The sequence below is a fragment of the Falco naumanni genome, chromosome W, assembly GCF_017639655.2.
Source record: "Falco naumanni isolate bFalNau1 chromosome W, bFalNau1.pat, whole genome shotgun sequence".
Taxonomy (NCBI): Eukaryota; Metazoa; Chordata; class Aves; order Falconiformes; family Falconidae; genus Falco; species Falco naumanni.
Genome location: NC_054079.1, coordinates 29,007,730 through 29,033,176, shown reverse-complemented (window position 1 = coordinate 29,033,176; position 25,447 = coordinate 29,007,730). Strand labels below are relative to the sequence as shown.

Here is a 25,447-nt window from a genome sequence, read left to right as displayed (position 1 = left end):
CTTAATGCAACTGTGCAAGTCTGCTAGTTTGATTTGGGAGACTTATACAAACATTTTAGTATAAAAGTAGAAGTCATTTCTCAAAAAAATCAAATCTATGTTCTACCACAAGTAAGTGTGCTGACAGAATTAAATGAAAAGGTTAGGAAAACAAACTGATAATTCTCAAAAACGTTTACTGACTTTTAAAAGCAGCAATCAAGGCCATAAATGAAACAAAACTGCAGCTAGACTGGCTAGCATGTCAAAAGACTAGACAACTTCAACTATACACACTACTGTCAGCTTCACTTACAATACCAGATGTTTCCCCAAAAAATAGAATTGTGAAATAATTTATTTTCTACAGTGGGAAAAATCTGTATCCCTTAATAATTCAAAAGTTTCCCTGAACTTTCACAGTAGTTATTTTGAGCAAAGAGAATCAAATATGCAGGTCCAAAATACAATTTATAGTTAATTTACAAGTATGAGAAAGAGTTGAGCTTGTAAATTAATTCCCACTGTGAGTACAGTTTTTGTTGATGACAATTACTATTATGGACTTTGCCATGTACAGGATACATTATCTTCTACTTCTTAATATAGGACCCAATACTTAAATAATAAAAACATGCAAGGCTCCTCTAGCGAAGTCTGACAGAAACTGTATATGCCCTTTTTTTCTTATCTCAAAAGATAAGCAAACCATGAAGCTGCTTATCAGAGATTCATATTTAGAAAGACATTAAAAAATAGTTGCTAAATCAAACTTTCAGCCTTTATATTACATTGCACTTTGACCTTTTTATTGAAACTGCTAGTTAAACTTTTAACTGATATATAATTATTGATTAAAATTAAACAGTACCATAAAGAATATTCCAAATTTTCCACCCTCAGTTCATTGCTAACAGAGCAAGTAACATGCTACCAAATTTTACTCCCGAGGCAGCTCCAGCCTATGAATATTGAGTAATTTATGAACCATGACATCACTTGCTGATACAAATAATGCTGCCCATCAATATACTCATATAAGTAGATTTGCTTTTTTAAAAAGATACATATTATAATCAAAAGAAGGCAAGAAATTGCTCACTAACCTCTGCTTCAGCTGCTTGTGATTGCAGGAGCTGTCGTATACAAAGAACGTCCTTCTCTATTTGTTGAATCCTCATCACCCTTACCTGAAATAAATGTATTTTCATGTATGATTTTTAAAAAAATAAATCCTTATACTTACTGTACAAAATGACAATGACAGGAGTTCATTGCAAATATAGCTGACTGCAAAACAGAACTACTTCATTCATGAGGTAATTCCACAAATGTTCTTGACAATAAAAAAACAGGCATGATTGAAAACATGGGTTTTTAATAAAACTGAAACTAATTTGGTTATAATATTATATTGTTACACAGTACAAGCCCAGGTATATAATAATATTTCAGTAAAATTGCACAATTTTCCTATTTCTGAATGTGACATTCTATGCAGGTTTTTAGCAAATTATTTCATCTTCATCTCAAATGTTAGAGTTCTACTTGCCTTACAGAGGCACCAGGCCTGCTGGCAACAGAAAGGGTTCACCCGTCTCAAAGGGAGAAAAGGATCCTACATCAGGAGTTAGCAGGACGCATTGAGACAACTTTTAACTAGATTAGAAGGAGGAAGGCGATAAATCCAAGCCTGTTAGAGATGAGCTTGAGGGCAGAATGCCAGTGTTGGAGGCGACATCAAGAGCCCAACTGAAGTGCATCTATGCCAATGCCTGAAGCATGGGCAACAAACAGGAGCTGGAAGCCATCATGCAGCAGGAAGACTATGACATAATGGCTATCACAGAAATGTGATGGGATAACTGACATGACTGGAGTTCTGTAATGGATGGCTATAAACACTTCAAAAGGGATAGGCAAGGAAGGAGAGGTAATGGGGTAGCTCTGTATGTCGGAGTGTTTCAGCTGCCTAGAGCAGGGGTCCTCAAACTATGGCCCGCGGGCTGGATACGGCCCCCCAGGGTCCTCAATCCGGCCCCCGGTATTTACAGAACCCCCCTGCCGGGGGTTGGGGGGGGAAACCAAGCAGCCACAGATGACTGCCTGCCCCTTCATCCATGCCAGCCCCCGGGTTAAAAAGTTTGAGGACCCCTGGCCTAGAACTTAATGATAGTAACAAGGCTGAATGTTTATGGCTAAGGATCAGGGGGAAGGCCAACAAGGCAGACATCCTGGTGGGAGTCTGTTATAGACCACCCAAACAGAATGAAGAGGAAGATGAAACATTCTACAAGCACCTGGGAGAAGTCTTGCGTTCACTAGCGCTTATTCTCGAGTGGGACTTCAACCGACCGGATGTCCACTGGAAATGCAACACAGTGGAGAGGAAGCACTCCAGGAGGTTCCTGGAGTGTGAGGAAGATAACTTCCTGATAGAGCTGGTGAGTGAGCCAACTAGGGGAGATGCCCTGCTGGACCTGCTGGTTACAAACAGGGAAGGCCTGATGGGTGATGTGGTGGTTAGAGGCCGTCTTGGGTATAACAATCATGAAATGATAGACTTTTTGGTTCTTGGAGAAGGAAGGAACAGGCTCAGAAGAACTGCCACCTTGGACTTTCAAAGGGCAGACTTTGGCCTGTTTAAGAGCCTGGTCGACAGAGTCCCTTAGGAGGCAGTCCTGAAGGGCCAAGGGCTCCAGGAAGGCTGGACGTTCTTCAGAAAGGTAGTCTTAAAAGCAAAGAAACAGTCAGTCCCCATGTGCTGAAAGACAAGCCGGTGGAGAAGAAGACTGGCCTGGCTGAACAGAGAGCTTTGGTGGGAACTCAGGGAAAAAAAGAAAATTTACCACCTTTGGCAGAAGGGGCAGGTAACTCTGGAGGACTCCAAGGATGCCATTATTAGGTTATACAGGGAGAAAATTAGAAAAGCAAAAGTCCAGCTAGAATTTAAGCTGGCCACTGCTGTAAAAGATAACAAAACCTGTTTTTAGAAATACATTAGAAGCAAAAGGAGGGCCAAGGATAATCTGCATCCTTTACTGGATGCAGTGGGGAACATTGCCACAAAGGATGAGGAAAAGGCTGAGGGACTTAATGCTTCCTTTGCCTCAGTCTTTAATAGCAAGACCAGTTACCCTCTGGGTACTCAGCCCCCCGAGCTGGAAGACAGGGAGGAGGAGGAGCAGAATGAAGTCTCCACAGTCCAGGAGGAAACAGTTACTGACCTGCTGCTCCACTTAGACATGCACAAGTCTATGGGGCTGGATGGGATCCACCCAAGGGTACTGAGGGAGCTGGCAGAGGAGCTTGCCAAGCCACTCTCCATCATTTATCGACAGTCCTGGCAAACTGGGGAGGTCCCAGCAGACTGGAGGTTAGCCAATGTGACACCCATCTACAAGAAGGGCAGGAAGGAGGATCCGGGGAACTACAGGCCCATCAGCCTGACCTCAGTGCTGGGGAAGGCTATGGAGCAGATCATCCTGAGTGCCATCACGTGGCACATGCAGGACAACCGGGGGATCAGGCCCAGTCAGCATGGGTTTATGAAAGGCAGGTCCTGCTTGACAAACCTGATCTCCTTCCACCACAAGATGACCCGCCTAGTGGATGAGGGAAAGGCTGTGGATGTTGTCTACCTGGACCTTAGTAAAGCCTTTGATGCTGTCTTCCATAGCATTCTGCTGGAGAAACTGGCTGCTCATGGCTTGGACAGCTGTACTCTACGCTGGGTTAAAAGCTGGCTGGCTGGCCGAGCCCAAAGAGTGGTAGTAAATGGAGTTACATCCAGCTGGCGTCTGGTCACAAGTGGTGTTCCCCAGGGCTCAGTATTGGGCCAGTTCTGTTTAACATCTTTATCACCGATCTGGACAAGGGGATTGAGTGCACCCTCAGGAAGTTTGCAGACGATACCAAGTTGGGGGGAGAGTGTTGATCTGCTTGAGGGTAGGAAGGATCTGCAGAGGGATCTGGACTCGCTGGATCAATGCACCAAGGCCAATTGTATGAGGTTTAACAAGGAGAAGTGCTGGGTCCTGCACTGGGGTCACAACAACCCCATGCAACACTACAGGCTGGAAAAGCTGCCAGGCGGAAAAGGACTTGGGAGTGCTGGTTGACACCTGGCTGAATATGAGCCAGCAGTGTGACCAGATGGCCAAGAAGTCCAAGAGCATCCTGGCTTGTATCTGAAATAGTGTGGCCAGTAGGACAAGGGAAATGATGTACAGTGCCTGTACTCGGCACTGGTGAGGCCACACCTCAAATACTGTGTTCAGTTTTGGGCCCCTCACTTCAAGAGGGATGTAGAGGTGCTGGAACATGTCCAGAGAAGGGCAACGAGGCTGGTGATGGGTCTAGAGCACAAGTCTTATGAGGAGCGGCTGAGGGAACTGGGGTTGTTTAGCCTGGAGAAGAGGAGGCTCAGGGGGAACCTTATTGCTCACTACAACTACCTGAAAGGAGGTTGTAGGCAGGTGGAGGAAGGTCTCTTTTACTACGTAACAAGTGGTAGGACAAGGGGAAATGGCCTCAAGTGGCACCAGGGGAGGTTTAGATTGGATATTAGGAAAAATGTCTTCACTGAAAGGGTGGTCAAGCATTGGAACAGGCTGCCCAGGGAGGTGGTGGAATCACCATTCCTTGAGGTGTCTAAAAAACGTGTAGATGTGGTGCTTAGGGACATGGTTTAGTGGTGGTCTTGGCAGCCCTGGGTTAACGGTTGGACTTGAAGGTGTTTTCCAACCGAAATGATTCTATGATTCTATGAATTGAGAGATATTTATATATCCAGATTGTTTTGAAGGTATAAAATCATGAATATCTTAATTATTTTCAGTTACTACGATGATTAGAGAAATTTGCCTATGGACAGCCTCTGAATATTTTCTGTTCCTACAAATTCCGAAGTATTTACTAGGTTAGTAAAAAAACCCTACATACTGCTTCTTTGGTTTGTTTGGGATTTTATAGATACTTCTGATGTGAATCTTTTATAGCTATAATTGACACTTCCCCCTGCAATAATTCTGTGGTTAGTCAATGGAATGTTGAAAAATTGAACTTCACAGGATACATATGCTCCATGTAAATTATACTATTGAGCACAGGATGCATTATGAGTTTGTGAGACAATAAGTGAATGAAATAAGTGATATATCCCTCCATCAGTCTGATAATAAATTGACATTATTTGACTTTAGAAGTAGACATAAAATAATTAGCCAAACAATATCAGGACAGAAACAAAACACTGAATTGATTAAATAGGATATTTTTTGTATGATGGATAGCTTAAAAATGAATGTATAGTTTAAAAGAAAAATCCTGATCATTTTATCTACATAACATTTACAACGCTATACTAAAGGAGGAAAGGCTTTGTGAATATAGTGGACACAAAAAGGGTCAGCATTACAATCAGCCTTATTTAACATTTTATAATCTAAAATGGAAATAAGGTATACTTTTTAAAAAGCGGCAAATGCCATGTATATTGTTAACAGATACACAATATAATCTAGATATTTTAGAAACATAGAAAAAATATAATCATTAAGAATAGAATGAATTTTTAAAACATGCAAGATGATAAGCTGTGGGAAAAGCATCCTAAACACCAACACTCAGTGGAGTTAAAAATACTAATCTATAAATTAGATATTTAGTTGTAAAGCAAAGTATCAGAAAAAAAAGCCAATAAAAATTGAAAGCTACACGCACAGAAGCCTCATCACAACATGAGGCAGATATATAATTCATTCCCCTTCTCTCCTGCATCAGGAAATTCTTAAGAGTATTAGAAAGATAAAAATATTACTGGGAATAACTATACATTGGTGAGGTGATGCACAACTAACAGAACACATCTCTCCTTTTCGTCTTTAAGAATTACTTAAACTTTCCCCAAACTGAGTTTCTTTCTGGTTAACCAGTAATTTATTTAATAAAGGGCACTGAGAGAAACTGAGTGTATGTATATGTGACACTAAAAGCAGGGCTTTCCCCCCCCCCAAAAAAAAACCCAACGAAGTAAAGATTACATGATTTGTCCAGTATCAATGGTGAAGTTCTCAAAACAACAATTCAGTCCATATCTGCCAAATTTTAGTCCAGAGATTTAAACATCAGAACGTTCTTCTCTCTGCTTATTCATTATTTGTGTTACAGGGGACTTCAGGAGATCCATCAACCATTTTGCACCAAACACTGCACAAGCAGAAAAAAGAACATATTTCCTGCCCCAAAGGGATTACAGGCCAAAGACAAACATACAATAGAGGTATGCAATCAAAGAAGAATCAGAAATCAATAGTGTTAAGTTTGATGAACAGCAATCAAAACTCTAAGAACATAATTTAATTTGTTCAATAATGAATCGGAAATGATCCTAAAGTCAGTAAATCACTGAATGAATATAAATTATGCTCTTTGCTATGTGAACACAAAATAACAAAGCATAGCAGTAGGATTATTGCTGAGCTTTACTTAGATTAAGATGATAAGGGGAAGGCAAAAAATGTCAAGAAAATGTCCATATTACTGGTATTTTACAAGAGACCTCAGATTTGCATGGCCAGGAGGTCAAGAGAGGTGATTCTGCCCCTCTACTGCGCTCTGGTGAGAACTCACCTGGAGTACTGCATCCAGCTCCTGAGTCTTCAGTACAAGAAAGACATGGACCTGATGAAACAGGTCCACAGGAAGGCCACAAAAATGACCAGATGGATGGAACACCTCTCCTATATGGAAAGACTGAGAGAATTGCAGTTGTTCAGCCTGGAGAAGAGAAGGCTCTAGGGAGACCTTACAGTGGCCCTTCAAGACTTTAAAGGGTGCTTATGAGAAACATGGGGTCAGAATTTTTAGTAGGGCCTGTTGCAATAGAACAAGGGGCAATGGTTTCAAACTAATGTGCTGGTTTCAGCTGGGATAGAGTTAATTTTCTTCTCAGTAGCTGGTACAATATTGTGGTTTGGACTTGGTGTGAGAAAAACGTTGATAGCACACTGATGGTTTTGAATGTTGTTAAGTAATGTTTATACTAAGTCAAGGACTTTTTGGTTTCTTGAGCCCTCCCAGAGAGAGGGCTGGAGGGGCACAGGAAATTGGGAGGGGACACAGCCAGGACAGGTGACCTGAACTAGCCAAAGAGGTATTCCATAGCATATGACGTCATGCTGAGTATATAAACTGGGGGAAGAAGGAGGAAGGGGGGGACATTTGGCATTATGGCATTTGTCTTCCTGAGTAACCATTACGTGTGATGGAGCCCTGCTTTCCTGGGGATGGATGAACACCTGCCTACCAATGGAAAGTAGCGAATGAATTCCTTGTTTTGCTTTGCTTGCATGAGCAGCTTTTGCTTTACCTATTAAGTTGTCTTTATCTCAACCCATGCATTTTCTCACTTTTACTCTTCCAATTCTCTCCCCCACCTCACCAAGGGGGAGTGAGCGAGTGGCTGTGTGGTACTTAGTTGTCAGCTGGGGTTAAACTGGGACAACTAAAAGAGGGTAGATTTGGACTAAATGTAAAGAAAAAAATTTTTACAAGGGTGGTGAAACACTGGAAGAGGTTGCCTAGAGAGGCTGTAGATGCCCCATCCCTGGAAACATTCAAGGTCAGGCTGGATGGGGCTTTGAGCAACCTGGTCTAGTTGAAGATGTCCTTGCTCATTGCAGGGGGGGTTGGACTATGTGACCTTTAAAGGTCACTTCCAACCCAAACCATTCTGTGATTGTATGATTAAGAAGTCAAACAGTTTAATATTATAGAAGACAAATGGTTGTAAACTACATAATAAGCAACATTAAATAAACAATAATTTAATAATAGTTTAATTATAATAATTGTACACACATATTTTATTTAATAATTTAGTATTAAATAAAATAAGAAAACATTATCTCAGTGCTCTTCATTATATGAATGCTATGTCTATTATATTAGTTAACGATGTCATTTGATTACCTGTGCTTTTGCATGACTAGGAATGAACTTTGAAGTATCTGAATGCATTTAGGAACACTTTTAACCCAGCTACACACAACCTTTGCCTTGTCGCAATTAACAAGCAAAAAAGAGGAGGATAGAGAATGTCTGAAGAGAGATATAGGAGAGGAAGATGGAGAATGTCTGACCTAACAAGAGATGAGAGAACAGCTAGGTATTGTGAAGGAGAGTAGGAAAGATGAACATGGTTATCTAGTGTTTAATAGGTGTCTGCATGCTTGTAGTGATATATAGCTATGTAACTGCATGAATGGTTTCTGCCCTGAGCCTGGTGGTGCATGCAGCGGCCTGAGCTTAGCGTGCCAGACCGTGGGAGCACTGCTGCCGCCAGTCAACCCAACAACTAATGTGTGGCCTCCTTACTGAACCAGTCCTTGTTTGGTGTGCCCTTCCTGATTTGCAGACATTGTTGCAAAAAAGTGAATGTATGTGAGGAATGAAGAATCTTACTGAAAGCCTTGATATTTGGGATAATTGATTACCTCTGTATAATGTTAATCCAAAAGAAGTTGATATTGTTTGCACTTTCAATGTCAATAGTTGTCTTTATGTAGATGCTAATGTAGTAGGAGGCTATGATGGGACCATGACACCCACATAAATCAACACATGAACATGCTGATAAGCATCATGCGCTTAAATGCAATATAACATTGGATGAAGCATGTAATGATGTAGTTGATTTATGGAACTGATGGGAACGTATTGCAGCGGTTCTTCTCTTATCCAGAGCAACAGCAGGGAAAGCATTAAAGAGTTAAATCACCTTGTTTGTTAGGCAGTTAAGAATGTGAGTCAAATTTACCACTATGACATACAAAACAGAGCAACTATTGGCTTTTAGCTGTTGGCTCAAGGACATGGCTGTGAGGATTTTGATGGTATGTGCTGCGTGGATTTTAGGCACCCCATTGCAGCAACATGTTACCAAAATCTGAGAAAATGTCAGCCTCTTTGGTATCCATTCACTCAATTGGCAGTATTGTTTGTTTGCTATTGCCTTGGTTGCCGTCATGTTTGCAAGGGCCCTGCAGAACATGGCAAACCTGGTACTAGCTGTTCAAAAACAAAAAGCGGGGAGAATTGTAGAATTGTACGGAACAGAGACAGTGGGGTTTTTTGACATTGATAATGTGCAGCTTTGGCCTTGCTTTGACAATGTGCAGCTGAGATCCTGCAGCAAAGAGGTAAATAACTTTGAGGGAGTATGAGAAGAAACTAGGATGAGACAGAAACAAAGGAGGAATGTGATCTCACCTCTAGAAGATAAGGAAACAGCATGAACAGTAGAGAGTAGCCTGTAGTGAACAGCACTATGGAAAGTGTTGCATGAATTTGACTGATCACTCAAACTCTATTCATAAGCAGCTTGCTGAGTTAAGAAAAAATGTACAGGCTATAGAGATTGAGTATGGGTTAACAGACTGGCTACAGAGTTTAGGAATTACTGGATGGTTAAAAGATTTGTTTCTGCATGGGATAATGGTATTAATTGCCATTGTAATCTTTTTAATGATATTGGGCTGTGTGTGGAATTGCTTTATGAGAATTATGAACAGAATTATAAAAGGGGTCTGGATTGCTCAAAAACAAAAAAGGGGGATTTGTGGAGTGGCTGGAAGACAACGGACATATCACGAGCAATCCAGACCAAGTAACTGTGTTGTAATAACAGGCTGAGCAGGCCGAAACTGTAACAAGCTGCAGCTGTTGTGAAGGACATATGCAAGGCCAAGGGAGACAAAGAAACTGTGTATTCACAGAGACATAAGAGAGTCGGACAGAAAGATGAGAAAAAACAGGATGCCTGCACAAGGGGGGAGCAGCGTGTGGGTGCCGCACCGGGACCAATCATAAGGGGAGATGGAAGCGTGTGAACGAGTAGTTTTAACCTATCACCTTTTACATAACAAAGCCTGCGTAGCGTGTGTATTTTTAGCTGGGGGTATAAATTGCTGTGAGTCTATTAATAGCACCTGTAGAGTATAAATTGCTGTGAGTCTATTAATAAAGTGACACTAACTTGATCACATTGGTCATATAAGTTGCGTCCAAGCCTTCTGCGTCAACAGACTCCTGTCAAACATGATGGCAAGGTAACCTCTAAAAGAAAGATGTTGTAAACTACCAAGGCAAGTAGACCACCACTGAGGGAGGTGCCCAGTATCTGGGGGAATTAGCTGTGGTGTTCTACAGCAACCTGGACAACAACCAGGCCTCCAAAGATCTGGATGAAATTTAGCACACATGGTCCATGTGGTGGAAGTTTGTACTGGAACATACTGACATTGTACGCCAGCACCCTGATGATAATGGACTGGACAGACATTGAGGCACCAACTGTGGATAAACTGGCCTGCTAGCTCTATCAATTCAAAGAGAAACTCTCATCCTCCCCAACACTATGGGCCTATGTCTCAGCTATGGAAAAACTGTCCCAACAGGTCCAACAATTCAAAGTAAATGTCTTCCTCCTTGTCCCTGCAGGGTGGTGTCTCAGCTTTCAAGAATGCCATATGGAATCAGCCTTTTTCTGCTCAAGGGAAAGGGAACTGTGGGACACCCTGTGGTTCTATCTGTGTGACCACAGGGAGGACATGAGGAATTGGGACGGTGCACCTACTTCAAACCTACAAGCTCACACACATGAATTGCAAGAAAAAACAGCATCCAAAAAGAGTCCATCCAGGAAGATGACTGCTCTGTTTGATGTTGAGCAATTCCCCAGACAGAGTAGAAGGGCTGATCCTACTTCTGCTCCTGATGAATGGACTAAATGGACTTCTGCTTTGCAATTACAGGAGCGAGGTAAGGAATGCTCTGATCAGGAGTAGAGAGGCCCTGACTCTGGCCAGGAAGAGGAACAGGAGAACTGGGTTTACTCCACTATGTGGATTCATAGCTTGGCACATCAGACCCAAAAGAGTACAAGGTTATGGTGGAAACTGGTGTACAGTGTACCCTAATGCCATGAGGGTATAAGGTCACAGAACCCATCTGGATTTCTGGAGTGGCAGGGGGATCCCAACAGTTGTCTGTGTTGGAGGCTGAGGTGAGCTTAATAGGGGACAAGTAGCAAAAGCACCCAATGGTGACCAGCCCAGTGGCCCCATGTCTTCTTGGCATAGACTACCTCAGGAGAGGGTACTTCAAGGACCCAAAGGGGTACCAATGGGCTTTTGGAGTAGCCACCATAGATACAGAGAAGATTAAACAGCTTTCCACCTTGCCCAGCCTCTTGGATGATCTCTCTGTTGCCAGGTTGCTGCATGTCCCCGGTATCAATACAGGCTGGGGAATTAAGGGATTGAGAGCAGCCCTGCAGAGAAGGACTTGGGTATACTGGTGTATGAAAAATTGGACATGAGCTGGCAGTGTGAACTTGCAGCCCAGAAAGCCAACTATATCTTGGGCTGCATTAAAAGAAGTGTGGGACAGCAGGTCGAAGGAGGTGATTCTCCCCCTCGAGTATGTTCTCATGAGGCCCCACCTGGAGTACTGCGTTCAGCTCTGGAGCCACCAACATAAAAAGGACTTGTACCTGTACCTGCTGGAGCAAGTCCAGAGGAGGGCCACAAAGATGATCAGAGGGCTGGAGCACCTCTCCTATGAAGAATGGCTGAGCAAGTTGGGGTTATTCAGCCTGGACATGAGAAGGCTCCGGGGAGACTTTATAGCAGCCTTTCAGTACTTAAAGGGGGCTTATAAGAAAGATGGGGATAGACTTTTTAGTAGGGCCTGTAGCGATAGGACAAGGGGTAATGGGTTTAAACTGAAAGAGGGTAGATTTAGATTAGTTATTAGGAAGAAATTCTTTACTGTAAGGGTGGTGAGATGCCCGATCCCTGGAAACATTCAAGGTCAAGTTGGACGGGGCTCTGAGCAAGCCTCTCTAGTGGAAGATGTCCCTGCTCACTGCAGGGGATTAAACCAGATGACCTTTAAAGGTCCCTTCAACCCAAACCATTCTATGATTCTATGTTTCTATGATTCATATCAAAGAACAGCAAGTGCCAATTGCTCTCATTAAGGTGTTATCATGAAGACTCTTGGATGAGATGGTGGCACCTCTGTGATAACATTTAAGAAGGTAAAAAATACTGCACAACCGCAGCTGGGAGAGAGGAGTGAGAATACGTGAGAGAAAAACAACTCTGCAGACACCAAGGTCATTGAAGAAGGAGGGGGAGGAGGTACTCCAGCAGCATGAGCAGAGATTCCCCTGCAGCCTGTGGTGAATACCATGGTGACACAAATTCTCCCCCTGCAGCTCATGGAGGGAGCGCAAGGGAACAGATATCCACCTGCAGCCTGTGGAGGACCCCACACCACAGCAAGTGGACCTGTGGAGAGCCTGCACTGGAGCAGGCTCCTGGCAGAAAATGTGGTCTCTGTGGAGAAGATCCCATACTGGAACAGGTTTTCTGGCAGGAACTGTGGCCTTGCAGGGGACCAACACTGGCCCATTATATTGAGAGGCCCATTTAAAGTTATAAAAACAGTCACTACCGGGACTCCTCCCCCTGACGGGGTGGCCCAGAAAATCTCAGTACAAAAGTGGTATGCTCAGATTGAACACTATTGTAACACTTTCTTTGTATCTGAAGGAGCTTAAAAAACCCTAGCTATACAAGAAGTAGAGAGCCTGGACGAGGGCCAAGATAAACCTGCCTCAGTCATTCAGGTGGCCCCCTGTGAACAGTCAGTTAGTGCTTGGTTTACTGATGCTTCTGCCAAAAGGGAAGGAAAAGTGTGGAAATACCAAGCAGTAGCACTCCATACCTCTTCCAATGAGCAAATTATAACAGAGGGAGAGGGTAGTGCACAAGTTGGTGAATTAATTGCAGTATGGAGCGTTTTTCAACGCGAAGCACAAACTACTTCTCCTGTTTACATTTATATTGATTCTTATGCTGCATTTAAGGGATGTACTGAATGGCTTCCTTTCTGGGAGCAAAATGAATGGCAAGTTAATAGGATTCCAGTGTGGCAAAAGGAAAAATGGCAAGACATCTTAAGTATTGCTAGCCAAGGGAACTTTGCTGTAGGTTGGGTAGCTTCCCATCAGATAGATGGGGGGTCAGCGGGAGAATGGAATAACCGGGCTGATGAGTTAGCAAGGCTAGCTCCTGTACGGGAGGGCCAGATTTCAGAAGACTGGGAATGCCTGTTAGAATGGTTGCATGTAAAATGCAAACACACAGGAGCTAAAGATCTGTACCGTGAAGCCCTTGCCCGAGGCTGGCCCATCACCAGAGAAATGTGTAAAACCTGTATATCAGCCTGCGAACAATGTCGAAGACGACTTGAGAGGCACCCTTTAGAGGATGACCCTCTACATTTAAGGGAGGGTAAAGGCTTGTGGGATGCCTGGCAGGTGGATTATATTGGCCCCTTTAAGAGACCGGGAGGAAAACATTTTGTGCTGGTGGAAATAACATCAGGACTAGTCCAAGCAGAAGCCTTTAACAGGGCTATGGGGGAGAACACTGTGAAAGCGCTGCATGAATGGTTTGGAACTTTTCCAAAGCCACGAGAAATACAATCTGATAATGGTTCCCACTTTACTGCCAGAATTGTACAGGATTGGGCACAAAGCGAAGGGATTGAATGGGTGTTTCATACCCTGTATTATCCACAAGCTAATGGAATTGTAGAAAGGACCAATGGTCTCTTAAAACGACTTTTGAAACTTCATGAGGGAAATTGGGATGTCCGCTTGCGGGAAGCTGTTAAAGGTATAAATGATAGGTGAGGAGTAAATGGATGCCCCAAAATAACTGCTTTTTGCCCAACGGCTCCTTCCTTGATTCCCTCATTAAAGGGACCAAATGATTCAAAGAACCCAGCTCACTTCCCAGGACAACCCGTTCTGGTGGCACTTCCTACTGTGGGAAATGTACAACAGGTACTGAAAACCCCATTGAATGCATGTGCTTGGGTGTAGAAGAATGGCTGCAGAAGCATGGCTTTAGAATCTCTGAAGATCTGCACAATCCAGGCCTGGTATTAGAATAGGCCTGTAATCAGAATTGTACTGAAGTTGCTGTGCTGAAGTTAACAAGAAAGGTAGCCTTGAGCTATTCTTGAATCCTGAGACCAAGTAACTTTGTTGTGCCAACAGGCCGTGGCTGTAACAAGATACAGCTGCTGGGAAAGCAGGTGCAGGGCCAATAAAGATAGGGAGCGGTACGGGAAAATAGGGAGTAACAAACTACAAGGCTGAAGCACAGCAACACAATTAGCTACATGGATAGAATGCTTATTTTAGTCATGATAATTAGGGGTGTGAGAACCGCGCGCGTTTAGAGACTACTAACCAGTTATATTTCTGCTTTATGAATATGCATGTGTATCGGTTCTATATAAGTAGTGTTAGAAACTAATAAAGTTGAGCAAGATGCATAACTCATATTGAGCGTCTTCTTGACTCCGGCGAGCCCTTCTTCCAACACTTGGGTAGCCTCTGATGCCTTGGGAAAGGAACATAAGATAAATACCCGCTGGATAATCCCATCATTTTAACTCTTTCTTCCTCAGGGAGGCACGCTCTGTTGTTATATTTTTACAGGAGAACTCCGAGGGATACCTTCTGGGAGGCCATGGAAACTGGACTCTTAAAAACCCAACTCAAACAAAGACATTTTTATCAAAACATATTTTATATGTGTGTATGGGGGGAGGGACGTTTAGATTCTTAGAATGATCAATAGTGGGCTTAGACCGTTTGTGCTTTTTTGTATGCAAGTTAACGTTTCAGATATTCAGCCAGCCTGCTCTCCTTTCCTAAAACCCACTTAAGAGGGGTGGAAAACCTGGCTGCAAAAACGGACACCTTCTGAGAAACGGACTCAGAGAGACCTAACTGGTGTTTTGGGAACAGGATTGGGGGTTCTGAATGGCATTGACTTAGAGATATTAATAAACAAATTGGCAACTACAGCTAATGATCTGGCAGGACTGCAGCTGCCTTTGCAATCTTCCCTATCGGCTCTGGGAACTAACCAGTGGCAGCTAGCAAATATGTTACCAAAATGGGAAAAGGTGAATGTGGAAGATCCCAAATTGATTGTAGATACACTTGGTTGTAGAGGAATTTTTAAAAGACTGAGGACATATGTTACCATTGTCCAGTTTGGACAACCCAGGCCTGTTAATTGTAACTGCAGAGCAACTTTAAATTGTCCTTGAACCAAGCAGTTTGAGGAAGAAAACAAGCTATGCACAAACAACAAGCCAGGTGCAGAACAGGACCTGGGAACCGCAAAGTCAGCACACCCTGATCAGGCGCCTGCAGCATGCTCACCAATCAGCGATACGGACGCTCACATGATCAGAGACTTTTATCCAATCACCTGTATGTAGAATCGCATGAAGATTTAGTTAAAGTTATAAATATAGCCTGAATGTTTAATAAAGCGAGCTCGACATGTAATCATATTGGTGTGATTGTTGTGACTCGACCGACTCTCCACAGGGACCTTCTTCATCTGGCACCTGAACAGGGACCCTTTAAGATGCTTAAATGTGGTTCGCCTAAACGCGGTTCACCTAAACGCGGAAGTCTCCATGCATCGGACTTGGATTCCGATCTGGGAGCTGAAGGGTCGGAGGCGGGAGGAACCTAGAAGGCAAAAGCGAAGTCCAGAGTTCGGTGTCAGAGTTGCAGATCACACCCCTGCCGAAGTAAGACCGCGATGGAAACAGACGCGGCAATTAGGCTCTTGACAAGTATCCTCTCTAAGAGAGGTGAGAGCACTAAGGAAACAGATGTAGAGGCTTTAGTTCGCTGGGCATGAAAAAAGGATAAAATTCCTGAGCCCACATTATTATTTAGTACCACGGAATGGAGAGAAGTGGGGAATTGCCTCTGGGATAGTACAATTGAGGGAGGTAAAGAAGGAAAAGAAGCTGAAGTGTTAGGAGCTACGTGGTGGTCTATAATTAACACCCTGGAAACAATGAAGGCGGAAAAAAAAGTAGCAGCAGGAGCTATTGAAGCATTGGGAGGAGATGTGGTAGAAAATCCAATAGAGCAGAGGGGTGATTCACCTAAGCCTTCTTGCTTGGCTACATTTTTCAGAGTTGGGCATACTCATCTTATGAAGGGTATGTCAGCCTCTGCATGTTCAACAGTACAGAAGTTATTAGACAAGACAGCAGACAAACCGGAAGTTATTCCTCGGGGGTCTGTTGTAACTGAGCTGAACCCAGAAGAGGCTGTTGAGCCTCCCCAGGAAGGAGGAGCAGCGAGTCCTGCTGCACCAATCGGAGCTGTGGGTGGAGCAAGGCCAAAACGGAGGGTGGCGACAGCTCGTAGACCAAATCAAGGGGGGAAAAAGCACCATCTGATGTTGTATCCTCCTCGTCCTGAAACATCATTGGACAAATTTGAGGAGGAAGGTGGGGAGAGGCTTTGTGATAAAAATACAGAGAAATCTTTACAGGAGGTAATAGATAAATTAAGAAAACTGGAAGAGCGAGTTGAAATGAATCTGCTTACTACTCCAATACCCGTAGTTCCTCCAGTTAGTCCAACTGCCCTTCCGATGCTGAACTTGGGAAAAGATCCAATTCAACAACGTTGGTCTGGTGTTGTTCGTGATGCTATTTTGGAGGGTGACTGGCTGGTGACTAGCTTGTTAGCTTGTCCAGTAGTGGTTAATAATCTTGGTGCACATAATTGGGAGCCGCATGATTGGAAAATATTGCAACAGGCAAAGCAAACGGTCACTACTCATGGTCTGCATTCAGAGGCTGCACAACAGACCATACAGTTTATTTTCACAGCAGACGTTCTCTCACCTGCTGATTGTGCTGGACTTGCTTCCCTGCTATTGACTCCTTCTCAGTATCTAATGTTTGAGAGGGAGTGGAAGAGACTAGCCGTAAAGGAAGCAAATAGACATCAAGATCCAAATATAGAAGATTCACTTTTTGGTGTACAGGCAGATATGTTAACTGGGCAAGGACCTTACTCTACTACGCAGGTTCAATTGCAGTATCCGATACAAATGCATCAATTTGCTCAAACTTTAGCACATCGAGCCCTTTTATCTGTGCCAGACAAGAAAAAACTGCTTCCTATACCACTGTTCGTCAGGGGGCAATTTGTAGACCGTTTGTCTGCAGCAATAAAGGACAATTCTGATTTACCTTTGGATCTGCAGAAACATTTGTTCCGCACCCTCGCTTTTGAGGGGGCTAATCCAAGAACAAGGGCAATCTTAGAAACATTACCCCAAGGAAGTCCCGTAGATGAAATGTTGATTAGAGCTACTAGAGCAGAACAAAATAACCAAGCGGCTGCCTTTATTGCTGCGATGAAGGAGCAAGGGCATATAATTGCAGCAGCCTTATCAAATCATAAAGGTGAACAGCGAAAAGGGAATGATGGTAAATCAGGAGTTGGTAATTGTTATCAATGTGGTGAACCTGGACACATAAGGCGTACTTGTTCAAAGACTGTTTGGTGTCACACATGTAATTCAGATTCACATGCTACTGCTGCTTGTAGACATAAAAGGTTGGGAAACATGCAGCACAGTGTGATGAGTCTACGCGTGAAGACACAAGTACAGGCTCCAACAACGCAGATGAGAAATGTGGTTTCTTATACCAGCACATCCCAGCCACCTGGGGGAGTCTCGGGGTGGACGTGGCAACCACAGTAGAAGTAACTTTGAATAATAAAGAAGTTACTTTAATTCCAACTGAAGTAAAATGACCTTTGTGTAATGTGAATTCTCCAGTTGGAGGACTTTTATTGGGGAGATCCTCGACGGGAAGACAAGGAGTAATTGTTTTACCTGGAGTAATTGATGCAGATTTTACAGGACATGTACAAATTATGGCCTATGTATTACAACCACCTGTTACAATTCCAAAAGGAAGTAAAATTGCTCAAATACTTCCCTATGAAAGGTTTGTTACACATTGTCAATATTATGAGCAACTCAGACAACAAGGCCAAATATCTAAGATAAGAGGAGAAGATGGTTTTGGATCTACCGGACATGAGGTGTTTTTCACATTAGATCTTAATCAAAGACCATATCAAAAGATTCAATTAAAGAAAGGCAGTCAACAAATTAGTCTAGAGCCATTATTAGACTCCGGGGCAGATGTCACCATCATTAATAAAAATATGTGGCCCCAGGATTGGGAGCTGCAATCTCCAATCACCCAAGTGATAGGAGTAGGAGGTGCAAAAGCACCAAAACAGAGTAAAGACTTGATTACATTACAGTTTGAAGATCGGCCATATGTAATGCAACTCCCACACACATTATCAGGGTTGATTGGATGGGATGTTTTGTCACAATTGGGACTAGTTATGACAACTGATCAGCATTTTGTGCCATGGCCACTGACCGGCAGCCACCCATACTGAAGATTACATGGTTAACAGAAAAGCCAATTTGGGTAGACCAGTGGCCGATGACAGAAGAACGGCTGCGCATTGCTGAAGAATTGGTGCAAGAACAACTGAAAGTAGGTCATATTCGACCTTCTACAAGTCCTTGGAATACTCATATATTTGTGATATCAAAGAAAACTGGAAAATGGTGAATTTTACATGATTTACGAAAGGTTAATGATCAGATGCTGGCGATGGGAGCATTGCAACCTGGTCTTCCAACTCCTACAATGATCCCTCAGAATTGGCAAATTGTCGTGATAGACTTGAAAGACTGTTTCTTTATGATTCCCTTACATCCTGATGACATGCAAAGATTTGCATTCACTCTGCCATCAATAAATCATGCAGCTCCAGTCAAATGATATGAATGGGTTAATTACCACAAGGAATGAAGAACTCCCCTACGATATGTCAGGCTTTTGTAAATTGGGCACTTGTTCCGGTACGGCAGCCTTGGCCTCATGTCCTGATCTACCATTATATGGATGATATTTTATTTGCCACTGAACAAGGGATTTCAGATGATCAACTGAAATGGCTTGTTGATCACCTTCTATCATGTGGTTTGGGTGTGGCACCTGAGAAGGTTCAGCATTCGGCCCCATGGAATTATTTGGGCTGGCTCATCTCGGATGCTCAAATTTGACCACAGAAGGTAACTCTTACTACGCAAATAACTAATCTGCATGATGCTCAAAGGCTTTTGGGAGATTTACAGTGGGTTCATAATATAGTTGGCCTCACTAACGATGATTTCCAACTGTTTTGGTCCTGGTTGCACGGCACTGAGGCCAACAGTCCTTGAACTAGTTCACAAGAGCAGCGGGCTGCTCTAGAAGTTTTGTCCCGCAAGATTCAGACTGGCTGGTGTGGTCGCCGAATGGCGAATCATCTGTTGTCCTTTTTGGTTTGTAATGTTGCCACTTCACCTTTTGCCCTTATTTTGCAATGGCAAAATAAAAAGGGGGAGAATACAGCGATCGTTTTAGAGTGGTTGTTTTAGCCATTGCAACCCAGACATCGTATTTTAAGTTGCTCTGAAGCAGTAGCAGCCTTGGTGAGAAAAGGAAGAGACAGGATTGTTGAAATTGATGGGACTGAACTGGCAGATATCAGTATTCCAGTCCGTGGTGATGATTATGAGTGGCTCCTGAGACATTCAACAGCCATACAGGAAGCCTTGACGGGCTATACAGGTCTTGTACACAACAACCGGCCAAAAGGACCTCTCTGGAAGATGTTAGAACATTATCAGTGGATTGCGAGGCCGCTGTGCTCAAAAAAAGACCAGTTGAAGGGCCAACGGTGTTCACAGATGCAGGACGAAAGATGAAGAAGGCTGCGTGTGTTTGGCAATCCGATAATCAGTGGCCGAAACACGTGATCACCGGTGAACCACGGGACAACCTTCAAACCTTAGAACTGAAAACAGTGTGCTGGGCATTGGGAAGCTGGAACAATACACCTGTAAACATAGTATCAGACTCATTGTACGTAGTTGGTGTAGTACAGCGCATTGAAGATGCCTTGTTGAGAGAGACAAAGAACCAACATCTTGGTGAAATGTTTATACAACTGCGTAGTACTCTTTGACAGAGAAAACATGAATTTTGTATTATGCATATTAGAAGTCATCAGTGGACCGTTGGTTTGGGCAAAGGTAATGCTAGAGCTGATGAAGCAGTCAGCTGTCTGGCAATAACTCCTCCAACAAATAAGTTTGAAGAAGCTCGTAACAGCCACGAGATGTTTCATCAGAATGCAAAGTCTTTACATCGACAGTATCAAATACCCATAGCAGATGCAAAGGGTATTGTTCCCTCCTGTCCTCAGTGTAGTCATCATGGACCTGGTTTAGGGGTGGGCACTAACCCAAAAGGTCTGAAGGCACTTCAGGTTTGGCAAATGGATGTAACACATGTGCCTGACTTTGGGAAGCTTAAGTATATGCATGTCACAATTGACACCTATTCCCATTTTATATGGGCCACCGCACAAACCGGTGAAAAGGCATTACATGTGGAGAGACACTTAATGTCTTGTTTTGCTGTCATGGGAGGACCTGTAGAAATAGACAGACAATGGTCCAGCGTATAGTAGTCAACGAGTCGCTAGGGTTATGACAGCTTGGGGAATTAAACACGTCAAAGGGATTCCTCACTCCCCAACGGGGCAAGCAGTTGTTGAAAGGGCAAACCGTACACTGAAGGATTATCTTCAGAGACAGAAAGTATCGCAGGACATAGATGGAACTAAAAGGTTGACTAAGGTGTTGTTTACCTTAAACTATCTCTCCCTTACGGAGGGTAGAGAGGGACCCCCTGTTGTTATACATCACCAAACAGCACGAGGGAACCAAACAACTACAGTTCCTGGTTTGAATGTTCTGTATAAAAATATGGCTTCAGGCGTATGGGAAGGACCTAATCCGGTGTTATTTATCGGTAGAGGTTATTTTTGTATCTCCACAGATAAAGGACCTATATGGGTCCCTAGCAAGTTTGTGCGACCTGTATGTCAAGATCAGAAGACAGAAGAGCAAGCAGGCAGAATAAAATGTCTATGTTGTAGGGCAGGGGTTTTTAACTATGGCCCGCGGGCCGGATATGGCCCCCCAGGGTCCTCAATCCGGACCCCAGTATTTACAGAAACCCCCCCCCCCCCGCCGCCACCCCGCCGGGGGTTGGGAAGGGAAACCAAGCAGCCGCAGATGACTGCCTGCCACTGCATCCCCGCCGGCCTTCGCAGCCCCCACGCACCTGCCGGTACTGGGCAGGAACAAGAGCCTCGTTCTCGACCTGCCCCCGCCAGGGGGCGCCTCTCGGCTACAAACCGCCCCGTCCTCCTCCTCCTCCTTCTCCTCCTCCTCCTCCTCCTCCGCGGTGCGCGGCGGGCGAGAGGCGCGGACATCTCCTCTGTGGGGCAAGCTCAGTCGGCAGCCTCTGCACTGCGAGGTCCAGCCAACTCGGGCGAATCGCCAGAGCCCCGGCGCGGCAAAGTCCCTTCAGTCCCTTCTGGCCACCCTGTCCGGACTGCGCGGCCGGGCTGAGGAGGGGGGCGGTGGCATCGGCGAGGGGGGCGGCTCCCCCGTCTCTCCCTCCCTCCCTCCAGCTCCCAGGCAGGACAAGCAAGCCAGCACCAGTGGGAAGCGCGCGCACCATCATGTCAAAAAAAAGAACAATTGACTCCGAGTGCGGGGTGTTCCAAGAAAAGTGGACTTCTGATTATTTTTTCACGGAGTACAAAGAGCGAGCTGTTTGTCTGATATGCCAGAATTCAGTGTCTGTGTCAAAGGAATACAATTTGCGTCGACACTACGAAACTCAACATAAAGGTAAATATGATTCTTTGGTCGGACAAGTGAGAAAAGATAAAATATTAAGACTGAAACATGGATTGACAACTCAGCAAAATACGTTTGTGAAGCAAAAGCAGCTCAATTTGTCATCACTTCGAGCAAGCTATCAAGTTGCCAAGCTCGTAGCGCGCACTGGCAGAGCATTCACAGAGGGAGAATTTGTTAAAGAATGCCTTCTTTCTGTGGCCAAAGAGATGTGTCCAGAGAAGGCGCATTTATTTAGTACAGTGAGGCTTTCAGGACCTGCAATTACACAAAGGACTGAAGAAATGGGGGAAAATTTGAATCTGCAGTTGCAAAACTCCTCAAAAAAACTTTGCTGTTTCTCATTGGCACTCGACGAAAGCAATGATGTTTGTGATTCTGCACAACTTCTAATTTTCATTCGTGGGACAAATGATTGTTTCGAAGTCACAGAGGAGCTTGCTGCACTGAAAAGCACCAAAGGAACAACTACAGGAGAGGATATCCATGAGAAAGTTTGCCAAACTATGAACGATTTGGAGCTGGACTGGGGTAAACTATTCAGTGTGACACCTGGTGGTGCTCCTAGCGTGGAGGGGTCCATGAAAGGAGTGGTTGCACACATTAACAAAGAGATGGACAAACGCAGCCATTCACATCCAATAGCCATACACCGCATCATCCACCAACAAGCCCTGTGTTGTAAATCACTGAAGCTGGACCGTCATGAAAATTGTGGTTTCTTGTGTTAACTGCATTAGATCTCACGCACTAAACCACAGAGTGTCAGGAATTTCTGTCTGAGCTAAATGTTGCCTATGAAGATATTCTGTACCACACAGAAGTCCATTGGCTGAGTCGAGGGAGAGTTTTGAAACGATTTTATGACTTACTTCCACAAGTTTATGATTTTGTGCTTTCTAAAAACAAAGTACCAGAGCTCAAAGATGCAGAATGGAAATGGCACCTTGCATTTCTGACAGATGTAACAGAGCTACTCAACAATTTCAGTGTCCAGCTTCAAGGAAAGGGGAAGCTCATCTGTGATGTGTATTCACATGTGAAAGCATTTCAAGTCAAATTAGACCTGCTCATTAACCAAGTAAAGGAGGAAAACTTCTGCCATCTCCCCACAACTCAAAACCTGTCTGCAGAAAAACCAGCAGCTGCATTCCCAAACAAAACGTGTATGGATGTACTAGAAATGTTGCAAAAGGAGTTTCAAATTAGATTTAAAGAGCTTCGTCTCCATGAACAGGACATGCAGCTTTTCCGGAACCCATTTTCTGTTGACAGTGAAACTGTTGATCCGATTTACCAAATGGAATTGGCCGAGCTACAGACTTGTGACTCGCTGAAAGATGCATTCAAATCAAGCAGCCTTACTAATTTCTATGCGTCTCTCCCCTCAGAGACATATCATAATCTCAGGAACCATGCACTCCAAATTGCAACCATCTTTGGCAGCACCTATGTCTGTGAGCAGACTTTTTCCCGAATGAAACATCTGAAATCTCCAGTCAGATCCAGACTAACTGATGAACACTTGCATCACTTGCTACGACTGGCAGTGACAAATATGGAAGCTAACATTGACCATCTCATTAGCCAAAAGCAGGCCCACAGTTCACATTGAAATATTATCTGGTTTTGTTGATTACAATTGTTCTTCATTTAAAATATTGCATTCTTTTCCCTGTTTTTGTGCACTACTACAAATAAAATATGTGCAGTGTGCATAGGAATTTGTTCATTTTTTTCCAAACTATAGTCCGGCCTGTGACAGTGTCTGAGGGACAGTGAACCGGCCCCCTGTTTAAAAAGTTTGGGGACCCCTGTTGTAAGGGATGTAAACCGCAGGTATTATGCCCATGTTATGCAATGTGGGGTAAAATGGTACTGTAAGCCAAAGCTTAAATGTAAATGGTGTGAAGGGTGTATGGACAGTAAATTGAGTACTGTGCGTTTGATTAGTAACCAGGCATGAAGCAAGAGGAAACATACGACTAGTGCAATACCATGCTGATTGGAGACAGCACACATCATCAGAATCTGTGAAAGCACAGATTTGTGGTGTAGAACGTAGTAAACTCATTTTTGTACCTGAAATATGGTCTATTTTAGAGCAGGATTGGGAAGAAAGTAAAAAGATTTGTTTAAAACGATTTGGCTGGAAAAGAAATTGTAGAAATTGTAAGAGTAAACATGTTTGAGTGGTGGACTTGGTTTGCGGTCTTGATGAATTTTTTACCCATTGACCAAAGTATTTTTGACATCTTGCCTAGGACAAACATATGGGTGACATGGGCAAATATCACGGGAGTAACAGACTTTTGTTTAAGTCTGCAACAGGCAGACAACCCCTTTAGAACTGGTTTAATTGGTATTCCCCTGCAAGAGAATGAAACAAATGTTGATGGTTTTTGGAATATTAAAGCAGTGAATCTGACTTCCAATCAGAATGGTACATGTATGAGTCAAATGGACAATATGTTTGGCCTTCTCTGCGTAATGCAGCGTGGCAGAAGACAGTTATTGAGAATTTAAATCAGCCACATCATTTACCTTTGCAGGAGCTAGTCCTATTGGCTAGCGTTGTACCTGTTGAATATGTCAATGTAACTGCAACTGGTATGGCGAACTGTACCGACATGTCATCACCACTTCAACCCATGAATGGCACTGGAGTAATTTGGTTTGGTGACCCGTGGCAGTTATGGCTAACACGTCCAGGTGAACGGGGGTTTTATACAGGGTTTCAAAATCTAACCGGTTCACCTATTTGGGGAGAATTGAAAACTGGGGGTTTCCATATAGATGTATCAGGGGGTTATCAGTTGCCACCGAGAGTCTTTCTGATATGTGGGGACAGAGTGTGGCCAGGGATTCCTTTGTATCCTGTCGGTGGACCATGTTATTTAGGGTGTTTGACTTTGCTTGCTCCACATATGAAAGACTTATTAAAAAAGACTCAACAATCTCACAGATCACGGAGGACACTGCGCACCTTTGATGAAACATGTAATGACTGAGTTGATCTACATTCTATGAAAGCAGATGTCTTGGCCTCCATATTTATGCCAGGGGCAATGGCAGCATTAAACGCTAAGAATATACGAAGGTTAGCGTGTTAGGGAGAGAAACAATTTAATCTTACATCACAGATTTTAAGTTCATTATTGCTTGATGTAGATAGTGTTAGGCATGATACGTTACAGATCAGAGCTGCAATAGATTTTTTGTTATTAGCACATGGACACGGTTGTGAGGATTTTGAAGGGATGTGTTGTATGAACCTTTCCGATCATTCCATATCGATACACAAGAAGTTGTCAAAATTGCAGGAAAACATGAAGCATATTCTTGCTGATGATAATCCCTTTGATGAATGGTTGAGAGTACTGGGGATAACAGGTTGGTTAAAGATGTTATTGATGGAAGGAATACGCTTTGTTATAATCATTGTTGTAATGTTTTTAATTTTTGGCTGTTTATTTTTTTGTATAAAGGTTGTGAATCTATTGTGAATCAGGCATGGGTTGTCCAAAAATAAAAAAGGGGGATGTGTGGAGGAATTTTTAAAAGACCGAGGACATATGTTACCATTGTCCAGTTTGGACAACCCAGGCCTGTTAATTGTAACTGCAGAGCAACTTTAAATTGTCCTTGAACCAAGCAGTTTGAGGAAGAAAACAAGCTATGCACAA

The 25,447-nt window shown here is 43.5% G+C and overlaps 1 protein-coding gene and 1 long non-coding RNA gene across 11 annotated transcripts in view; one reads left to right on the top strand and one right to left on the bottom strand.

Moving 5' to 3' along the window:
• The window catches only part of LOC121080394 (adenomatous polyposis coli protein-like), a 134,275-nt gene that overhangs the window by 43,083 nt on the left and 65,745 nt on the right, over positions 1–25,447 (bottom strand). For all 10 annotated transcript variants that reach the window (XM_040578379.1, XM_040578377.1, XM_040578384.1 and 7 more), the window contains one exon: positions 1,086–1,169. In XM_040578379.1, the coding sequence (XP_040434313.1) occupies positions 1,086–1,169 (84 nt within the window). The remainder of the gene's footprint in view (positions 1–1,085; positions 1,170–25,447) is intronic.
• LOC121080411 lies at positions 6,634–25,162 on the top strand. Its single transcript, XR_005825369.1, has 3 exons — positions 6,634–6,644; positions 13,122–13,126; positions 24,578–25,162. It is a non-coding gene; the product is annotated as an uncharacterized LOC121080411 (long non-coding RNA).